The 17494-nt window shown below is 33.6% G+C and overlaps 1 protein-coding gene across 1 annotated transcript in view; it reads left to right on the top strand.

The window, feature by feature from the left end:
- The window catches only part of CD109 (CD109 molecule), a 152076-nt gene that overhangs the window by 96559 nt on the left and 38023 nt on the right, over positions 1–17494 (top strand). Inside the window, exons 15-21 of the mRNA XM_031964622.1 lie at positions 918–1070; positions 4297–4371; positions 4794–4854; positions 7589–7754; positions 11945–12062; positions 14042–14155; positions 16288–16506. Of these exons, the coding sequence (XP_031820482.1) occupies positions 918–1070; positions 4297–4371; positions 4794–4854; positions 7589–7754; positions 11945–12062; positions 14042–14155; positions 16288–16506 (906 nt within the window). The remainder of the gene's footprint in view (positions 1–917; positions 1071–4296; positions 4372–4793; positions 4855–7588; positions 7755–11944; positions 12063–14041; positions 14156–16287; positions 16507–17494) is intronic.

The raw sequence follows: 17494 nt of genomic DNA, 5'->3' as shown, positions 1-17494 counted from the left end.
TATTGATTTACTTTCAGTCTCTGTAGTTTTTTCTCTGGATGCATGAGTTTCTAATGTTGAATTGTTTGATAGTGCCAAGGACTTTGGTGTCAAGAACTTTCTACGTCTTCAATAGTTGTGACTGTAGCACTTGAGGGAACATTTTCCAGGCTGCATTTCCACAGGGTTTGCTTCCTAGGGTCATGGCTGCAGACACTGGGCTGGAAGCAGTGCTGTTCCCAGGCTCTTGGGTTTAGAGTGCTTGGATGTTTTCTCCAGGGGCTGAGAGAAGGTAGTGAGGAGGATGGTGACTGACTTGCTTAGCCTCAGGATGCTTCACTTTGTCAACTAACCTTGTTTGCCCTGTGAATGGCAGCTGGTTGACAGTTGATGAGGATGGCTGGTGATTTCTCCATAAGAACACTCTCCCTAAATGATTGTGAGAGATGAGTTAGAACTAAAACAGGTGATCTGAGGTGGGGGTATCACACCACTCCCAGGACTTCTGTATCCATCTGCCCCTTGATCGCAGTGGTTCAACAGTTGGTGGTGGTGAGGAATATGAACCCCCTGATCACAATGATTTCTCTCCTCAGTGATGACTATGGAGAAATAGATGGAAGCAGGTTTAATGTTTTGGGAGACACTCTTTCTAAGGTTTAAGGTCTGGGCTGTCACCAGTATGGTCTGAGGGGGAATGGTGGTCAAGGTAATGGTGGTGATTTGACTTTTCTGGCACATTCTATCTCCTGTCTCTTCTTCAGGGCACTTTGTTGCTTCAGTTGAACTTAATCTCTTTGAGCCTCAGTTTCCTCATCTGCAAATGAGTAGAGTTGAACTAGGTGTCTTCCACAGTCCTTTTCAGTTTTAAATCTGTAATCCTGTGATCTCCTAGGGAATGAATGTACTGAATCAATCACATTTTCTTTCTTTTGCAGATTACATTATCTTGGAATAAAGTTAGTGCTGAACCATCTGAGAGTGTTGCTCTTAAAGTTTCTGCAACTCAACCTAGATCCTTAATAGGACTTGTAGCTGTTGATAAAAGTGTAAAGCTGATGAATGGTTCAAATGATTTTACAGAAGAAAGTGTAAGTTGGAACACATTTATGGAAAGATTGAAATTATATTAAATGTATGTTAAATGATATTAAATAGAGAGACAAATGGTTTGACATTGTGTTACACTTCTATTTTTAGGAAAATATCTTTCTCTTTTCTTCAAAGTAAAGATTTAATCTACCAATTTTCTATATCTGGGTTCACTTGAACTAGAATTGTCTTGGCTTCTCCAGCCTATGAAAAAAACATTAGAGGTTATTGTCTAATTCAGTCTCCTTCATTTTGCAAATAAAAAAAGAGAATCTCAGAAAGAATACACGACCTAATTACTTGAGATCCTGGTAGACAAATAGCTAAGCATGTTAACTAAGAATTTCAATCCCACACAGTTTTAGATGATGAGAGAAAGAATAGATTTGGACACATTTGCTATAGATTTCATTCTATTTACAAATAATGAGCCTCTAAAAATGGCTAAATTATGATACTCTAGAAAAGCTTCTTAATTATTTTATGTAACCAAGTTAACAATTTTTGTAAAATTAATAAGATCACACCCTTTTCTTTTTGGTCATTAGGATTTTCATTGACTGAACCTGCAGCTATTATAAATTAGTTGACAGTGTTCCTGGAATAGGGAAAAAGAAACCCACCTATGCTTATGTGTGCATGTGTGCTTGGTTTTCTCAATTAGATTGTAGTATTATCAAAAGTGTCTGTTGTTGGGTTGACTGAAAAATAGATATTAAAATAAATGGCCACCTTTGTGGAGTTTTTAAATCTGATTATGTAGAATGAACTCATAAACATGAAAAGACTTAGGCAATAAAAAAATCATCAATTACAACTTTACTGTTTCAGAAGTTAATTTTCATTATTAAGTGTCTGTTCTTAATTCTTAATATATCTATGTATATTATTATTGGGGGTTACGGAAAGTTGGACATGACTGAAATGACTGAACAGCCTACTATTGTTGATAGTTTAGGTTATAATCTAAATGCCAATGATTATATTTAATTTGTTCAGTATAGATAGTGCATAGCATTGTGCTGTGAAACAACATGTATTTCCTGAATGTTTATGATGATTTGTCAACCATTGTAGAGGGAACTTTTAGGGTGGAACATTTTCAGATGCTGACTAGTAATTTGCCTATAATTTATAATAATAGAGAGCTGGTTGGGATACTTAGAAGTTAAGTATCTTACTCATATTCACATAGTTAAAAAGTATCAGAGAAAGGATTTGAATCTGGATCATCCTGTCTTTGGTATAGTTAAATCATCTATCCATTATGTCATACTGCCTCTTTTGGGCATTATACCCTTAAAAATTATGAACATAATCACCATCAATAGAAATGGTAAAATGTCTTTTCTTCTTGTTCTTCTTCCTTCTCTTCTTTCTTTTTTTCATTCTCCCTCCTTTTTTTCTTTTTCATCTTTCCTTCTCCACTTCTACTTTCTCCTATTTTTTCCTCTCTTTTCTCCCCATAGGCTAATGATCATCAGGATTATTATTTTCTTGAATGTGAGGATTATGAAAATCTGACACATATGTATGGTTATGCCATATGTGTAACATAAATGCTATCATACTACTTTTCTTCTTCCTTTTTTTGGTTCAGACCTGTGATTTCATTAATATAAAGAAATGCCCTCTATCAATGTAGTTTAACAACTGTTCTTTATAGTTTTTGAAAACTGCCTAGAGGCATTGAGAAATTGAGAGGTTAATCACCCTGCTAAAAGTGGGATTTGAAACTAGGTCTAGGTCTCTCTTACTCCATTCAGGATCTTCAGCCTCTATCATATTTATAGTTTTGTGTGTCTATGTGTGCCCTGATATCTGGTAGACAATGTGCCTCCTCTCTTTGTGTTATTGCAAAATGTGAAGTACAATGCCTTATAAATACAAGATCTTCTAAAATACTTGCTCAGTGAATGACTTCTTTCCTAAAAAAAAAATCATTGCATTGTTTATGTCTCTGAAGCATAAGTATTTGGTATCTGTTAGAAATTTTGCACAGAGTTGGTGCTGAGAATTTTAAGTCAAGATCTGTGATTTTGGACCTGTGTCTAGATATAGGTCTTATACCTTGCTCCTTGGACAGGTTCAGTTCAAGACTGATAAAATCAGATTATTTACATTCCAGAGCTGTCCATCATTGCAGGATTTAGATGAAATTAAGGAAGAAAATACATTTGAAAAACAGAATGGCAACTATTTTTGAATAATCAAAATAAGCCTTATTTCAAGATTCAAAACAATATATATGTGTGTTCATATGTTTGATCTAAAGCATTCACATATTTGATGTAAAGCATCATAAAGAATATGGACAAATCAGAATAAGGCTCATTCAGTTTTTCTTTGAACATTTCTAGGAATGGGGATTTGTTTTTAAAAGTAGTCATTCCTTTTATGGAATTCTCTAATTATTAGGAAGTTCCTTTTAATATTTTCCTGTAACTTCCACCTATTTTTGTTGTTTTTTGCCTCTACACAGAATAAATCTAATTCTTTTTTCTCCTCTACCCCTCCTTGCATTTTTTCCTGGCAAAGCATTTGTATTTTCTCCAATTATTCCTCATACATCACAGTTCCCAGACATTTTATCATTCTACTTATCTTCTTGCTGTTTGTTGGTGTTTCTTTTGAAATGTGGCATCTAGAGCTGGATATAATACTTAAAATGTGGCTGAACCAGGGTAGAACACAAGTGGAAAATTCCCTCCCTTGATCTGGATATTTTGATTCTTTTAATATGGTCCAAGAATAAATTAGTTTTTTTTTTTTGGTAGTCATGTCACATTTTTAGCTCAGCTGCAGTTTATGGTCATCTAAAACCCAGCTTCTCTTTCTTTTTTCTCCTCTACCCCCCCCGCCTTTAAACTTAAATTTCTGTTAGCCCAATTTTCCTCCCATTTTCTACATGTAATTTTTTAAAAAAAAAAACCTTATTGTGAAACTTTAGATTGTCCTTTTTAGGAACCTTAATATGAAACTTCGTATTATCCTCTTTTAAATTTAACTTTCTTAGTTTTACAAGCTTTTTAAGGCCTTGTAGACTTGATTCTATCATCCAGACTTTTTTCCTGTCTCTTACAGATTTAATAACATGGGTTACACTTCTGCAGACATTATTGCTGAAAGTTCTTAATAAGCTGGGTCCAGCTATGGGACTTTCATACATTTTGCATCCCTCTAGGTTGATATAAATGCATTAATCCACTGATTTGTTTTCTTCAGGTGATCCATGAACTGGAATTATACAACAGTGGTTATTATTTAGGCATGTTCACAAATTCCCATGCAGTTTTTCAGGTATGTTTGAATTTATACATACATACATATATATATATATATATATATATAGTTTAGTTAACATTTCTTACCATTTTAATATTTTTGGAACAAAAACACCAGTCATTATGAAATCCAGATCTTTCATTGAATTCTGTTATCACTGCAAAATACAGAACATTGCTAAAATAGTACAAAATGAAAAGAAGCTTCCTTGGGATTTTAATCACAAATTAAAAAAAATACGTAAGTTTTCATGAAAAATAAAATAAAATCTTTTAGCATCACTTAACATTACTTTTCCCTATATTGAATTAAGCTTTTGCTTTTTGGGTAGAGTTATGAAATGGTGTGTGTACTTATGTTTTTCTCTGTAAGATAAATAAGTTAAAAAAATAACTTGTGTATGAAAGGAAAATCATTTTATTGTTCTTTCTTTCTAGGAATGTGGTCTGTGGGTATCAACGGATGCAAATCTTGTGCATGATTATGTGTACGAAAGTTGTAAGTTGTATAAAACAAACTCTCTAAAATCTTTCAGCTTTCTTAAATAGTATATGAGGCAGCATGGTAGAAGGAGTGGATGGAGAGCTGGGCTTGGAATTCAGAAAATCTGGGTTCAAGTTCCCCCTTAGATACTTACTGGTTGTATGGGCAAACCACTTAATCTATCTTTGTCTGAGTTTCCTCATTTGTAAAATGAGGAGGATTGTATTGGATGATCTCTTAAGTTTTTCAGAACCTCTGCGGCCACAAAGATGGAGATAAAAAGCAGGCAAATCCCAGTTTTAGGTTTATGCCTAAGAGGCGTCATATCTGGGCTTACAATAGATAGTATTAGATTTGAAATAAGACATCCTGGTCTGTATTTATATCTGAATTATTAGCTAAGGTAGAATGAACGTAAGCCAAATCCCTTAATCTTGTTCAGTTTTCTTCTCTAAAAAATGGAGATAATAGTAGCTAAACTACTTTTTTCCTGGAATTATTGTCAGAAAAGACAACAAAGTTCTCTCTATAATGAGTTACTACTACATATAACAAATATTAATATTTTGAAGTGCACTTGGCCCCATGCAATTAATCATTCAAAGTTCACATTTTGCTTATAGTATTATTTATGATACCAGAAGAGCCAAGTGTAGCTATGGATTTTATATTTCTTGATTTTGAATGAGCAAACTGAATCTAATGGAATTTATTTAGGTTAATACAAAACAAATTGCATCTTTTTTTTTTAGCAGAGGTTACAAATTGTGTTGATTAAAACTGAAAATTGTCCAAAATTGTAAGCTTCAAAAAGCTAATTCTAAAAGTTGTCCTTTACGTAAGGAAATATGATACTAGTTATCCTAATAAAGTGCCTGGACTCTACTTTCTAGGCTGATTAGGGACAGTTAATAGGGAGAGATATTTAAGTAGAGCTCAAGTTATGATATGAAAGGGGAAGCTGACTATTCTATCAAGTTAAATCATGGAGCAAGTAAGGCCAGTGAGCAAGGTTGATGTTAGGTTTATCAATTGTCCAATTTCAGACCATCAGCATGTAGTAGGATGGGAAAAATTATGAAGGGCACCATAGTAGAAGGAGCAAATAAACCCAGTGGGCAAGATATGTGTCATGAAGGTTTATCAGCTGTCCAACCCCAGAAGGAGCCATAACTATGGAGTAGCTCAGGAAAGAAATGAAAAGCACCTCAATAAAAGAACAAAGACCCTGACAGCATTTTAAGTGGCAGCAGTGTGCTTCACCATATCTCCTTCTCATTTAGTTGCATTGGTTTTATTGTGGTTCTAGACTTCATCTTGGCTGGACCTTGAATAGCTCTACTAATAATTTATTTCATAGAAAGCTGACCTAAGTCTTGGGGTTAAGAAAAAAAAGATTGCCTAAATTCCCAAGTCCTTTTTGTTACTTTGAATCTGGTTTGGTTACCTGCCTTGCTTTTTCAGTTTCAGCAAATCTCTTGGTTCCCAAATTTGCCTGGACTTTTGCCCATCAGCTTTGTTCTGCCTTAAATGTTTCTGACATCCCTTTTGTGCATCTGTCTGCCTGATCTTTAACCTGCTGTTGGCTCTGATCTTCACTATTGATAGATACCCTGATTTCTTCTGGGCCACTTGATTCTAACCTCTTGCTTGCTTTGACTTCCCAGTTCGTGCCTGATCCTTAATTGCTTCATTGGTCCTGGCTCTTCGCCTTGGCACTCTGACCTGCTGCTACCCAATGTGTGAAAAGAGGTAGTCTTTGAAGTACTTTTTTTTTCAAACTTAAGAACTACAGGGAAGGAGGGTCTGAACTTGCTATTGGGTCTTGTGCTTCATAATCAATCCAATCAAGAATTTAAATATTTTTATTACCAAAATTTTTGTGGGTTCTTAATATAGACAATACAAAAGCTTTTACTTAATAAAATTGTTTTGCACTTCTGTTCTTTGTTTATAAGTATATTTTAAAGTTCACAAGTTATCTATGATAACTAGGAACATGTAGTTCCATGTATTATGTTAGGACAGTAATTCTTAATCTGGAATTTGTGAACATGTTTAAAAATTTTTTTTGATAGCTATATTTCATTATAATTGGTTTCCTTTGCATTTTATGTTTAAAAACATTTTGAAAAAGGGTTCATAGGCTTTGTCAGACTGCCAGAGGGGCTCATGACACAAAAAAGGTTAAAAATCCTTATATCAAGACATTATTTCATGGAGATAGGATTGGAAAATTAAATTATTCTACTTTCACATAGTAAAACTGATAAAAACAATTTTATTTCTCCCAAGTTGACCATCTTTAATTTTTTTCCATTTCTTTTCTTTGTTTATTCTGAAGTTCTATATATCTTATATATATGTAAAAATAAAAGTAAACTTATTACCTATGTAATGCATACTACTATAATTTTTCTGAATTATAGTCAGATTTTTAAATTTTATGGATGCATTTTTCTTGTATGTTTGTTTTAAAAATCTTACATATGAACAATATAATGGGGAAAAACACTGGACTGGAAACCTAAGAATCTGTTTTCTAGCTATTGCTGATTTTGCTACTATGACTAACTTCTCTGAGCTTCTGTTTTCTTCTCTCTGGAGTGATGACATTGGAATGGATAATTTCTAAAATCCATTATAGCTCTAGGATTTTGTTATTCTGATACTAATAATACTAAAATAACTATACATTTTACTCAGTGAGTTTTTTTTTTTGCTAATGATAGCAAATATTTATTTTTAGTTAATGGAGAGCTTTTTGAGATGGATAATGCAGAGGATCAAGTTATGTTAACAAGTGGTACAATTGACATGGATTCAGCTCTTGAAGGTGCATTTGCAGGAAGCACTAATCCATCTATCAGAAAACATTTTCCAGAGACCTGGCTTTGGATGGACATCAATATGGGGTAAAAACTCACAATGTTCTGACTTTATTATTATTTTCTTTTTTTGAATTTTATTCAGAATGAGCTTATTTTTGTGGTTATTTTAATGTGAAAATGTTAATCATATTAAAATTATATTGATGTATTATTTTTGATGGTATATCATTGTCATCAATATAAAATAATACTTGCTAAAAGTCAGTGCATGTGGGAGTGTAATAAAGTCAGAAAATAAGCCCTAAAAGTTTTTTGAAGAGCTAGTTTTGATTTGAGCAACTAGGTGGCACAGTAGATAAGAGTTCTGGACCTGGACTTAGGAAGACTCATCTGGGCTCAGACACTAAGCAAGTATGACATTAAGCAAGTCATTTAATCTTGTTTGCCTCAGTTTCCTCATCTGTAAAATGAAGTGGAGAAGGAAATAGCAAACCATTCCAGTATCTTTGCCAAGAAAATCCCAAATGGAGTCACAAACATGACTGAAATATCTGAACAACAATAGAGCTCTTTTTACCTCAGGTCAAAAAATATGCATCATTCCTATGACTTTTATGCACTTATTAAAGGGGGAATATATTAGCTATTTAATAGGATACTAAATGTGCTTCTTTGTCTTGGGATCTCTGGGACTATGCCAGTGGCATCTAAACATTTTTCCTAGGGAACCTCTTTACCACAAATCTTTCTGATCTATGCCTCCTCTGGTAATCAGTTCCTGATTCCCCTTGTTTTTAATGTTTTTCTTGGGGAGTGTGTGGCAGAGTATCCCTAGGGTTTCCTATTACCTCAACAAAGGGTGGATTGGGAGTATATAACTTCAAGATAACCTTCTCTCACCAGGGACCATAGAAACAGCTGCCCAAAGACCCTACCACCTTCCACACACACAACTATTAGTTATCACCCATCTTAGTGTCTGTGATCTTGGAGGTGATAAAGAGTCCAGAGGCTGCTTACTAATTCCATGGTAAGGATGTTGTGAGGTCCTCCTTCTGTCCCTCAGAATATATACCATCTCCTCCCTTTCTCTTCTCTTCCTCCCAATTGTGTAATATTTTGTTTTCCCTTGTATGTCCCCTTTGGTCTGGCTACCCCTCATCATCACCATCCCTTGCCTAGGTGAGCATGTTGTCCCTGGCAGAAATATTTAAGGAGTGAGGAGGCTGACTGGACATACTTCCTTTCTCCCCACCTCCCTGAATGAAACAAATCTTTTTCATATTTTCATATTCGATTATATTCTAGAATAAATTCATATTCTAATAAATTTGTGTAACTTTAAACTTTAAAAAAAAGGGCAGCTAGGTGATGCAGTGAATAGACCTGTCCTGGAATCAAGAGGACTGAGTTCAAATATAATTTTAGAAATTTGACAACAGCTGTGTGGGCAAGTTGAAATCCTGATTGCCTCAGGAAAAAAACAAACAAACAAACAAATAAACAAAAAACAAAACAAAAAAACTTTCTCCACTATGACTTTCCTTAAGGAAGGAGCTGTGGGAGGTGGAGGGGGGGAAATTATAGAAACTATTATATATATTGAAAACATTCAACTCTGACAGCCTCTTGATCTGTCTGGCTTAGAGATTATCCATAGCTCATGTTCAGCTAGTTGGCAGGGAGGTTGGGAGTGGCAGGGAGAGGGCAAGTTAGGCCAAAGGGGGTATAGAGGAGAAGACAGAATATTGCCCAGTTGGGAGGGATAAAAGAGAAAGGAAAAGGTGGTGTGGAGTGGCAGGGAGAGGGCAAGTTAGGCCAAAGGGGGTATAGAGGAGAAGACAGAATATTGCCCAATTAGGAGGGGTAAAAGAGAAAGGAAAAAGTGGTATGTATTTTCAAGGAGAGAAAGGGGATCTTGCAGCATCCCTCAATTGGAACTAGTGAGCAGCCCTTGACCTCCTAGGGGTGAAGAAGGGAGGGGCTTGAAGAAAGACATATGTCTGTTCTTCAACAAAATAGTCTTTATTAGTAGTTAATGAACATTGCTTTTGTACTGGGCAAGCTAAGATGGTTTTTACATTTTAAAAATATTAAAATGTAAAAATCATTCTTAGTTCATAGTTAACATAAAAACAATCAAGCTGACCCTAAGGCCAATTTGCCAAACCCTGAATTATATCAATATTGACAGAATTAATAGAAGTCCATATAGACAAAAAGAAAACTATTGTACAGGGAGAAAAAGGCATTTAAATATTTATTTCTAGAATAAGATGCATAAGACTTGCTTATTTTGAATATATTAATTAAACAACAGTAAATATGTATTATGTATTATTTTATATAAGATATTGTGCTAGGTGTTAAGGGTTAAATGAGAAAATAAATGACACAGTCTCTGCTTTGTTACTTAAATGATCAATAAGCATTCACTAGTTTGAGACAGTATGCTAAGTGGGTATACAAAGACAAAATGAAATAGTTCCTGTCCTCAATGATCTTACATTCTATCTAGGAAATATGTGTGTGTGTGTGTATATGTACATACATATATATTTGGATAGAAAATAAAAACAATAATAATACTTATATAATGCTTTAAAGTTTATTAAGCATTTGATATTATCTGATTTTAGTCTCATAATAATGTTGGTAAGTGCTATTATGATTCCCAATTTACAGATAAAAAATAGAGTCTGAACAAAGTTGGATGACTTGTCTAAGACCACAGAGATAATGAACGTCTGAGATCCAGCACATTATCCCCTATACCACCTAGCTTCCTAAGATACTGTGAGGGAAGAAAGCAATAGCAACTGGGGGAAGCAGGGAAGGTTTCGTGTACAAGGTAGTGTTTGATCTAAACTCTGAAGAAAGATTTGGAAATGAGGTCAAAGTGATTTCTAGGAGTTGGAGACAGTCATCCAATATCAAGGTACAGAGATGGGAAATGAAATGTTATGTATGATGATAATAAGTACAGTTTGGCTAGAACATGGAGGAAAATGTAAGAGGCTAGAAAGGTAGACTTGACCTAAATTTTGAAGGTATTTAAATACCACACTGGAGCAGAGTATGTGTTTGCTACTAGAGCAATGGCTGGAGTCTAGCATATGATCAGATTTGACCGTGAAGAAAAACATTTTAGCAGTTATGTGGAGAATGCATTGGAGAGTGGAGAAACTTGAGGATGGAAGATCAAGTGAATTATACACAAAGTGAAGGGGGCCAGGTGTAAAACTTGGCAACTAATTAGTTAGGTGGGGTACATCTTGAATTTTTGAATTTCCATGACTGGAAAGTGGATAATGCCTTTAACAGATGGAAGTTCAGAAGAGGAGTAGGTTTGGAAGTCTGTTTTGAACATATTGAATTTGAGATGACTCCAGGACATTTAAAAATGTCCTAGGAAATTGATTATGTAAACAGGAGAGAGACTGCCTCTATAAACTAGGTAGCATTGGAGTTGCAGCTTGAGAAATATAATTTCAATAGGGGTAGATGCGTATTGGGAGCAACTTGACGGCACAGTGGATAGTGACAAACCTTGGGTCAGGAAGCCTCACCTTCCTGTGTTCAAATACACTAGTATGACCCTGGGCAAGTCCTTTACCCCTGTTTGCCTCAGTTTCTTCATCTGTAGAATGATTTGGAAAAGGAAATGGCAAACTACTTGAGCATCTTTGCCAAGAAAACCCTCAAATGAGGTCACAAATAGTTGGATACAACTAAAAACAGCTGAACAAGATGGGTATTAATAAATAGGGAGGGCATTGTAGGTATAGAAAACTAGAAGCAGAGGCATGGAAGCAAAATTTCTATCTATGTATCCATCTAGAAGTAATCTCAAGTCATATTTTTATTATATTATGAAGTAAAATAAAGTATTTAGATTTATTTATTGACTAATTAATGTTTGTTCATTTATCACATTGCTATTAAAATAATAAAGATTTGCAATTACTAAATAGTAGGGTTTTTTTAAAGATCATTTTGAAGTTAAACTTGAAAACCAAAAGGTTGTAGAAAAGAATCTTCAGGCAAAATAATTTAAGCACTTGAGGAAAAGTTGACTGTCTAGTTTTTCATCTTTGTAGTCTCCATTTCAGCACAGTGCACACTGTTGCATAGTGTGAATCTACTAAATGCCTATTCAATTTAATTAACTGCTCTTGACTTTTTTTGAAAATTTAAGATGACAGAGCCAATTCTTGGTTTTGAAATTTTATATTCTTAACTTTAAAATGTCATTATGTTTTTCTTAACTTTAGTTCTCAGACTGACAAAGAATTTGAAGTTATTGTGCCAGATTCCATTACTTCCTGGGTGGCTACTGCCTTTGTGATCTCTGAAGACTTAGGACTTGGAATGACAACTGTTCCAGTGGAGGTAGCATATTAAAGGGCATTTTGGTTTAAGTCATGAGAACCTGAAGCTAAAAAAAATAGGCTTCTGGATTTCTAGCTTTATTTATGATGCTCACAGATGCTTAGACTTTCTGACAATTTGCTTACTTACATTCCATGCTCTGGCCCTCATTTTTTATGTTTTAATATTTTTATTTTCTCTGGTTATATGTAAAACAATTTTTACATTTGTTTTTAAAATTTTGAGTTTCAGATTCTCCCCATTACTCCCTACATCCTTTCATTGAGAAGGTCCATGTGAAATTGTGCAAAACATTTCCATAAAAGTCATGTTGCAAAAGAAAACATAGATCTCCCTCCCACTCCTTCCAAAAACAAAAAACCTCAAGAAAAAAATAGAGCTAAAAAAAAAGTATGCTTCAGTTTATATTCAGACACAATTAGTTCTTTCTCTGGGTATGGATAGAATTTTTTTATCATAAATTCTTCAAAGTAGTCTTGGATCATTATATAGCTGAAAATAAAGTCATTCATAGCTGATCATTTCACAACTTTTTTTTCTATTACTGTGCATCCACATCATACATTTTACTTTGCTTGAGCTTGTGGAGGACTTTCCAGGTTTTTTTTGATAGCATCCTGCTCATAATTTTTTATTGAACAATAATATTCTTTCATAATCATGCACCACAGTTTATTCAGCCATTCTCCAATTGATGGGTATCTCTTCAATTTCTAATTCTTTGCCCCGAGAAAAGATTCTCTTTTTCCTTTTGTATTTCATGCTGTTTACATATAGGTGTGTTGTTTTTACAGAATGTCCCAAAAGTCTTAGTGCAGTTTTAAGCTTTAATAACTTATTATGTATAAATACCTTAAAGTAGCAATGTTTTGAATTGATTTATGTAGATGAAGGTCATATGAAAACGTTCCTATTAAGAATCTTGAATTGTATTGCATAGCAACCCAGAAACCTAACCCTTTAAGTGACAAGTGGTGATTTCTGTACACCAGAGCTCAGGAACTGTATTGATGTATTTGAGTTTTGAAACCAAAATTGTTGAGGGAAGAGTGATAACTTGAGCTTCTTACTGGGTTGATCAATTTTATAAAGAGTCTTAGAAGAACCATTTTTGGAATGTTCATTTCACACTTATAGACATGTTAAAATGTTAGGGTTTTTAGCTCAAGTAAATTGTGTTGATAAAGATGTTTTAAATAACTTAAATAACTTTAAATAAAAAAAAGAGATTTTATCTCTTATTGTGTTAATAAAACTATAACTCATACCTCCTATATCTTCTTGATGTGTGTTTTTTAGGATGCTAAAATAAGCTGCAATTTTGAATCTCAGTGAATGTTGTATTTAAATTCATTGCTTTTAGGACCCCTCTGCATAGTGTAGTCACTGTTCAAACAAGTCCTGCAAAAAATAGAATAGAAATAACATCATCTCTCAGTCTCTGGCCCTCTATCAATTTAAGTTAATAAAACAACTTAGACATGAGGGTATTGGAATAAACAGAATAAAATAGTGTGCTTTGCAGTCAAATGTGAGCTTCTAGAGAATCCTTGGAAATTTTTTGATCTTCAATGCCTAGCATAGTATCTGGAAGAAATTTAGGGCTTAGTAATAAATGTTGATTATCAATCCAGGACATCCTTAAAATAGAGTATTTACATATAGAACTCCCATGCATGGAGAAGGCTTGTATAAAGCTTTGTAAACTTTCATTAGGAAAACAATTTAGTGGCAGTAACCAACTAGGTTGTCTATTTAATGGTTCAACCCGGACTCTCAACATTAAAAAGTCTTGGACTTTATTGATGAAAAAGGACCTTAGAGAGGTTATATCATTCAACTCTCTTATTTTTATAGATTAGTAAACTGTAGTTTGGAGGGATGAAATGGTTTGCCTGAAGGCTTATATGCCTTCATTGTAGAGTCATTGAGATAATTGCTTTTTATTACATTAAAAAGTCACTTTTTTTCCTTTACAGCTACAAGCTTTTCAACCATTTTTCATTTTTCTGAATCTTCCATACTCAATTATTAGAGGAGAACAATTTGTTTTGGAAGTAACCATATTCAATTACTTGAAAGATGCCAGTGAGGTAATGTATTCAGGTTTTTTACGAGTCTAAGCATTTATATTTCAGTGTACTTGCATGTGTCTATGCGTCTGTCTATATTTATTTATGTGTGTGCCAATCTGTTTTAGGCAGCTAAGTAACATTGTGGATAGAGCACCTGGCCTGAAGTCAGGAAATCAGAGTTTATATTAGTCCTCAGACATGTCCTAGCTGTGTTCTCTTGGGCAAGATATTTAATCTTTGGTTGTCTCATCTGTAAAATGGGGTAATAATGATACCTACCTTGTAGGATTGTCATGAGGATCAAATGAGGTAATAATTGTAAAGCACATAGCACATAGTAAGCACTGTAGAAATGTTAGCTATAATAATAAATTAATAATAATGATAAAGTTCTTAATATCCAGGGATTTAGGTGGGTCTACCTTAAAAAAGATTTTGGGTGATTGCTGGCAGTGGGAGCAAGAAGAATGTCAACTAGTTTCCTGTCCTTGTGATTCAGGGGGATTAAGAAAAGGAATTACTAGTCTTGGATAATGTTGAAAGGAACATGATGTCCAGATTTTAATGAATGAAAATGCATAGTTACATTCCAGAAAGATATTGAATATGAAAACAAGTTTCTTTTTTCTTTTATGAGGATATGCTTAAATTAGATGATGCTATTGTTCATATCTGAAAGTAGGACTTAAAAAAAAATCTAGCCATCTAATGATATAGGAGGAGGAGAATGTTACATTGCTTTAGAAGTAGAAATCAAGCTAAATGGAAAGTAACGTGGTAGAAATCTCATAAAAGAGAGAGAGTAGATCAAATAATAGGTTGTTTTACGTCTATACTAGCTTTATCATATGTTTCAAGAATTTGTTAATTACTTCATTGGCTTATCATTCTAATCATCTTTGGTATCACTTGTATGAAAAAGAATGAAAGTTTATGGAAAATTCAGACTTAGGAACACTTTAATCAAGGGTAAAATATTGCTTCATAGTTGGGAGGGAAGCAGGCACATTGGCTCATTAAAGTTAATTGAGGTGTGATGACTAAAAAAATTCAAGAGACAAAGTTTCTTGATAATTTTATCATTTTATTAATAACAATAGCATGTTTATTTTTTAATTAAATTTTTTTTGGAAAAAAATTTCAAAGTATTTTATTTTTCCAAATATATGTAAAAATAATTTTCAACATTAATTTTGGTAAGACTTTGTATCCCCAAATTTCCCCCCTCCTCTTACCTCCCTTTCCCTAAAAAGCAAATAATCTGATATAGATTAAATATGTATAATTCCTTTAAACATATTTCCATAATTATCATGTTGTGCAAGAAAAATTAGACCAAAAGGGGAAAAAAAAACAAGAAAAAGAAAAACAAACCAACAAATGTGAAAACACTATGCTTCAGTCCATATTCAGTCTCCATAATTCTCTTTCTGGATGTAGATGACATTTCCATCCCAAGTCTATTGGAATTGCTTTGAATCACCACTTTATTGAAAAGAGTCAAGTCCATCACAGTTGATCTATCATATAATCTTGTTACTATATACAGTAACAAGTGTTATAGTGTTAACAAGTGTACAGTGTTCTTTGAGAATCATATTTATTAATAAAAGGATGTTAATCTGACCATCCAAAAGATAATCATGGTGGCAGGCTTACAGTTTATATATACCCTTGAAGAGTAGGTCAGTTAACAATTAATGAGTGAGTGAATATTATAGTGAGGGACTGAAAGTGACATAATGTCACCTTTGGACAGAGAGTTTCTCCATACCCAGACTATCCAGCCTTGGGCAATTTAGGCAAAAGGAGCTTTCTTCCCAAGCTAGATTGAATAGAATCCACTTTAGACTAGAGATTCCTTGTAAGGTTGGGTGGGGTCAGATAGAGGAGAAAACTCAATCCTCAAAGAATGAGGTTTTGAAAATAGAAAAATGAGAAACTCTGAATCTTCAAATCATTAATTATTAATCTTTTTTTTTCAGAGGAAGAGGAGTGAAATCAAATTTTTATTTCATTAACTGCAGTTGAGGACTATATTACAGCTCTATGCTATAAAGCTATAGTTATAATTGATTCAAAATTCATATAGGTAGGAGCAACTTCAGAGGTTCAATATAAAAACAAATTTGTGTTATTTTATTTTGCAGGTTATAGTAACTATTGAGACAAGTGACAAGTTTGATATTCTTATGATTTCAAATGAAGTAAATGCCACAGGACATCAACAGTCTATACTAGTGCCAAGTGAGGATGGGAGAACTGTGCTTTTCCCAATTAAACCAAAGCATTTAGGAGAGATTCCAATCACTGTGACAGCAGTTTCACCCAGTGCCTCTGATGCCATCACCCAGAACATTTTAGTAAAAGTAAGTACTTGAAACATTAATTCAGTGACAAATTATATTTTATTATAAAGGAAATGGGGTAAGTAGAGTATTTTTATATTAATTAAATTCTTAGGAGAGAATTAAAATAAATGATTTCCTTTTGGTGCATCTTATAGTCAATGCCTTACTGCTTTTTAGGAATATAATTTTTTTGAATATTTGTCACTTTTCCCATTTAAAGTTAACTGGGGAATAAGACCTTGACTAATTGTCTGTTATAGTCAATTACGTTTGAGAGTATTAAAATGGTCTCTATTAAAGTATGAAGAATTAATTTGATTATTTAATCTCAAATTAGACAATGTGGGAAGAAGAAATGTCAAAAGCTTCTTTGAAGTAAATCTTTACATTGAGGACATGCTATACTATGAATACTTATAAACACTTGCCTTCCTACCTCTCAATTTCTCTTTTGTTTTCCTTCCTCATTTTTTTGCTTACTGATCATATCTGCAAATTTGGGTTCAATAATCATCTCTATGTAGACAACTCAAATCTACATATTTTTTTCTCAGTCTTTGTAAAGAATCAAAGTTCCATATCATTACCTGACCTTCCATGTGGAATGTCCCTTTGGCATCAAAAACTCAGTCTGTCTAAAATTGAACCCTTTATTTTTCCTTCACAAAAATATTCCTCTTGTCATCCTTCCCTATATTTTTTCTTTGTATGTATATCACCATCCTTATAGCTCCAGAAGTTAAAACAGCTTCTGTCACATCATAAACACTTAATATTTATTGATTGATCATTCCAGTAATCTAGCTTCATAGCCTCAGAATCATGCTAGATTCTTTACTTCTCTTGCTCCTCATATTTAATCATTTGCCAAGTGTTGTTGATTTTATTTTTACATTTCTTAAAACTATCTCCTTTCCATTTATCTAGCCATCACCCTAGTTCACATTTTTATTACCTCTAATTCAGGCTATTTCAATAATTTCCTGATAGATATTCTTCTTCAGAG

This window comes from Sarcophilus harrisii, chromosome 4, assembly GCF_902635505.1.
Source record: "Sarcophilus harrisii chromosome 4, mSarHar1.11, whole genome shotgun sequence".
NCBI lineage: Eukaryota > Metazoa > Chordata > Mammalia > Dasyuromorphia > Dasyuridae > Sarcophilus > Sarcophilus harrisii.
Note: the sequence above shows the minus strand (reverse complement) of the source record. Positions and strands in the feature narration are given on the sequence as shown.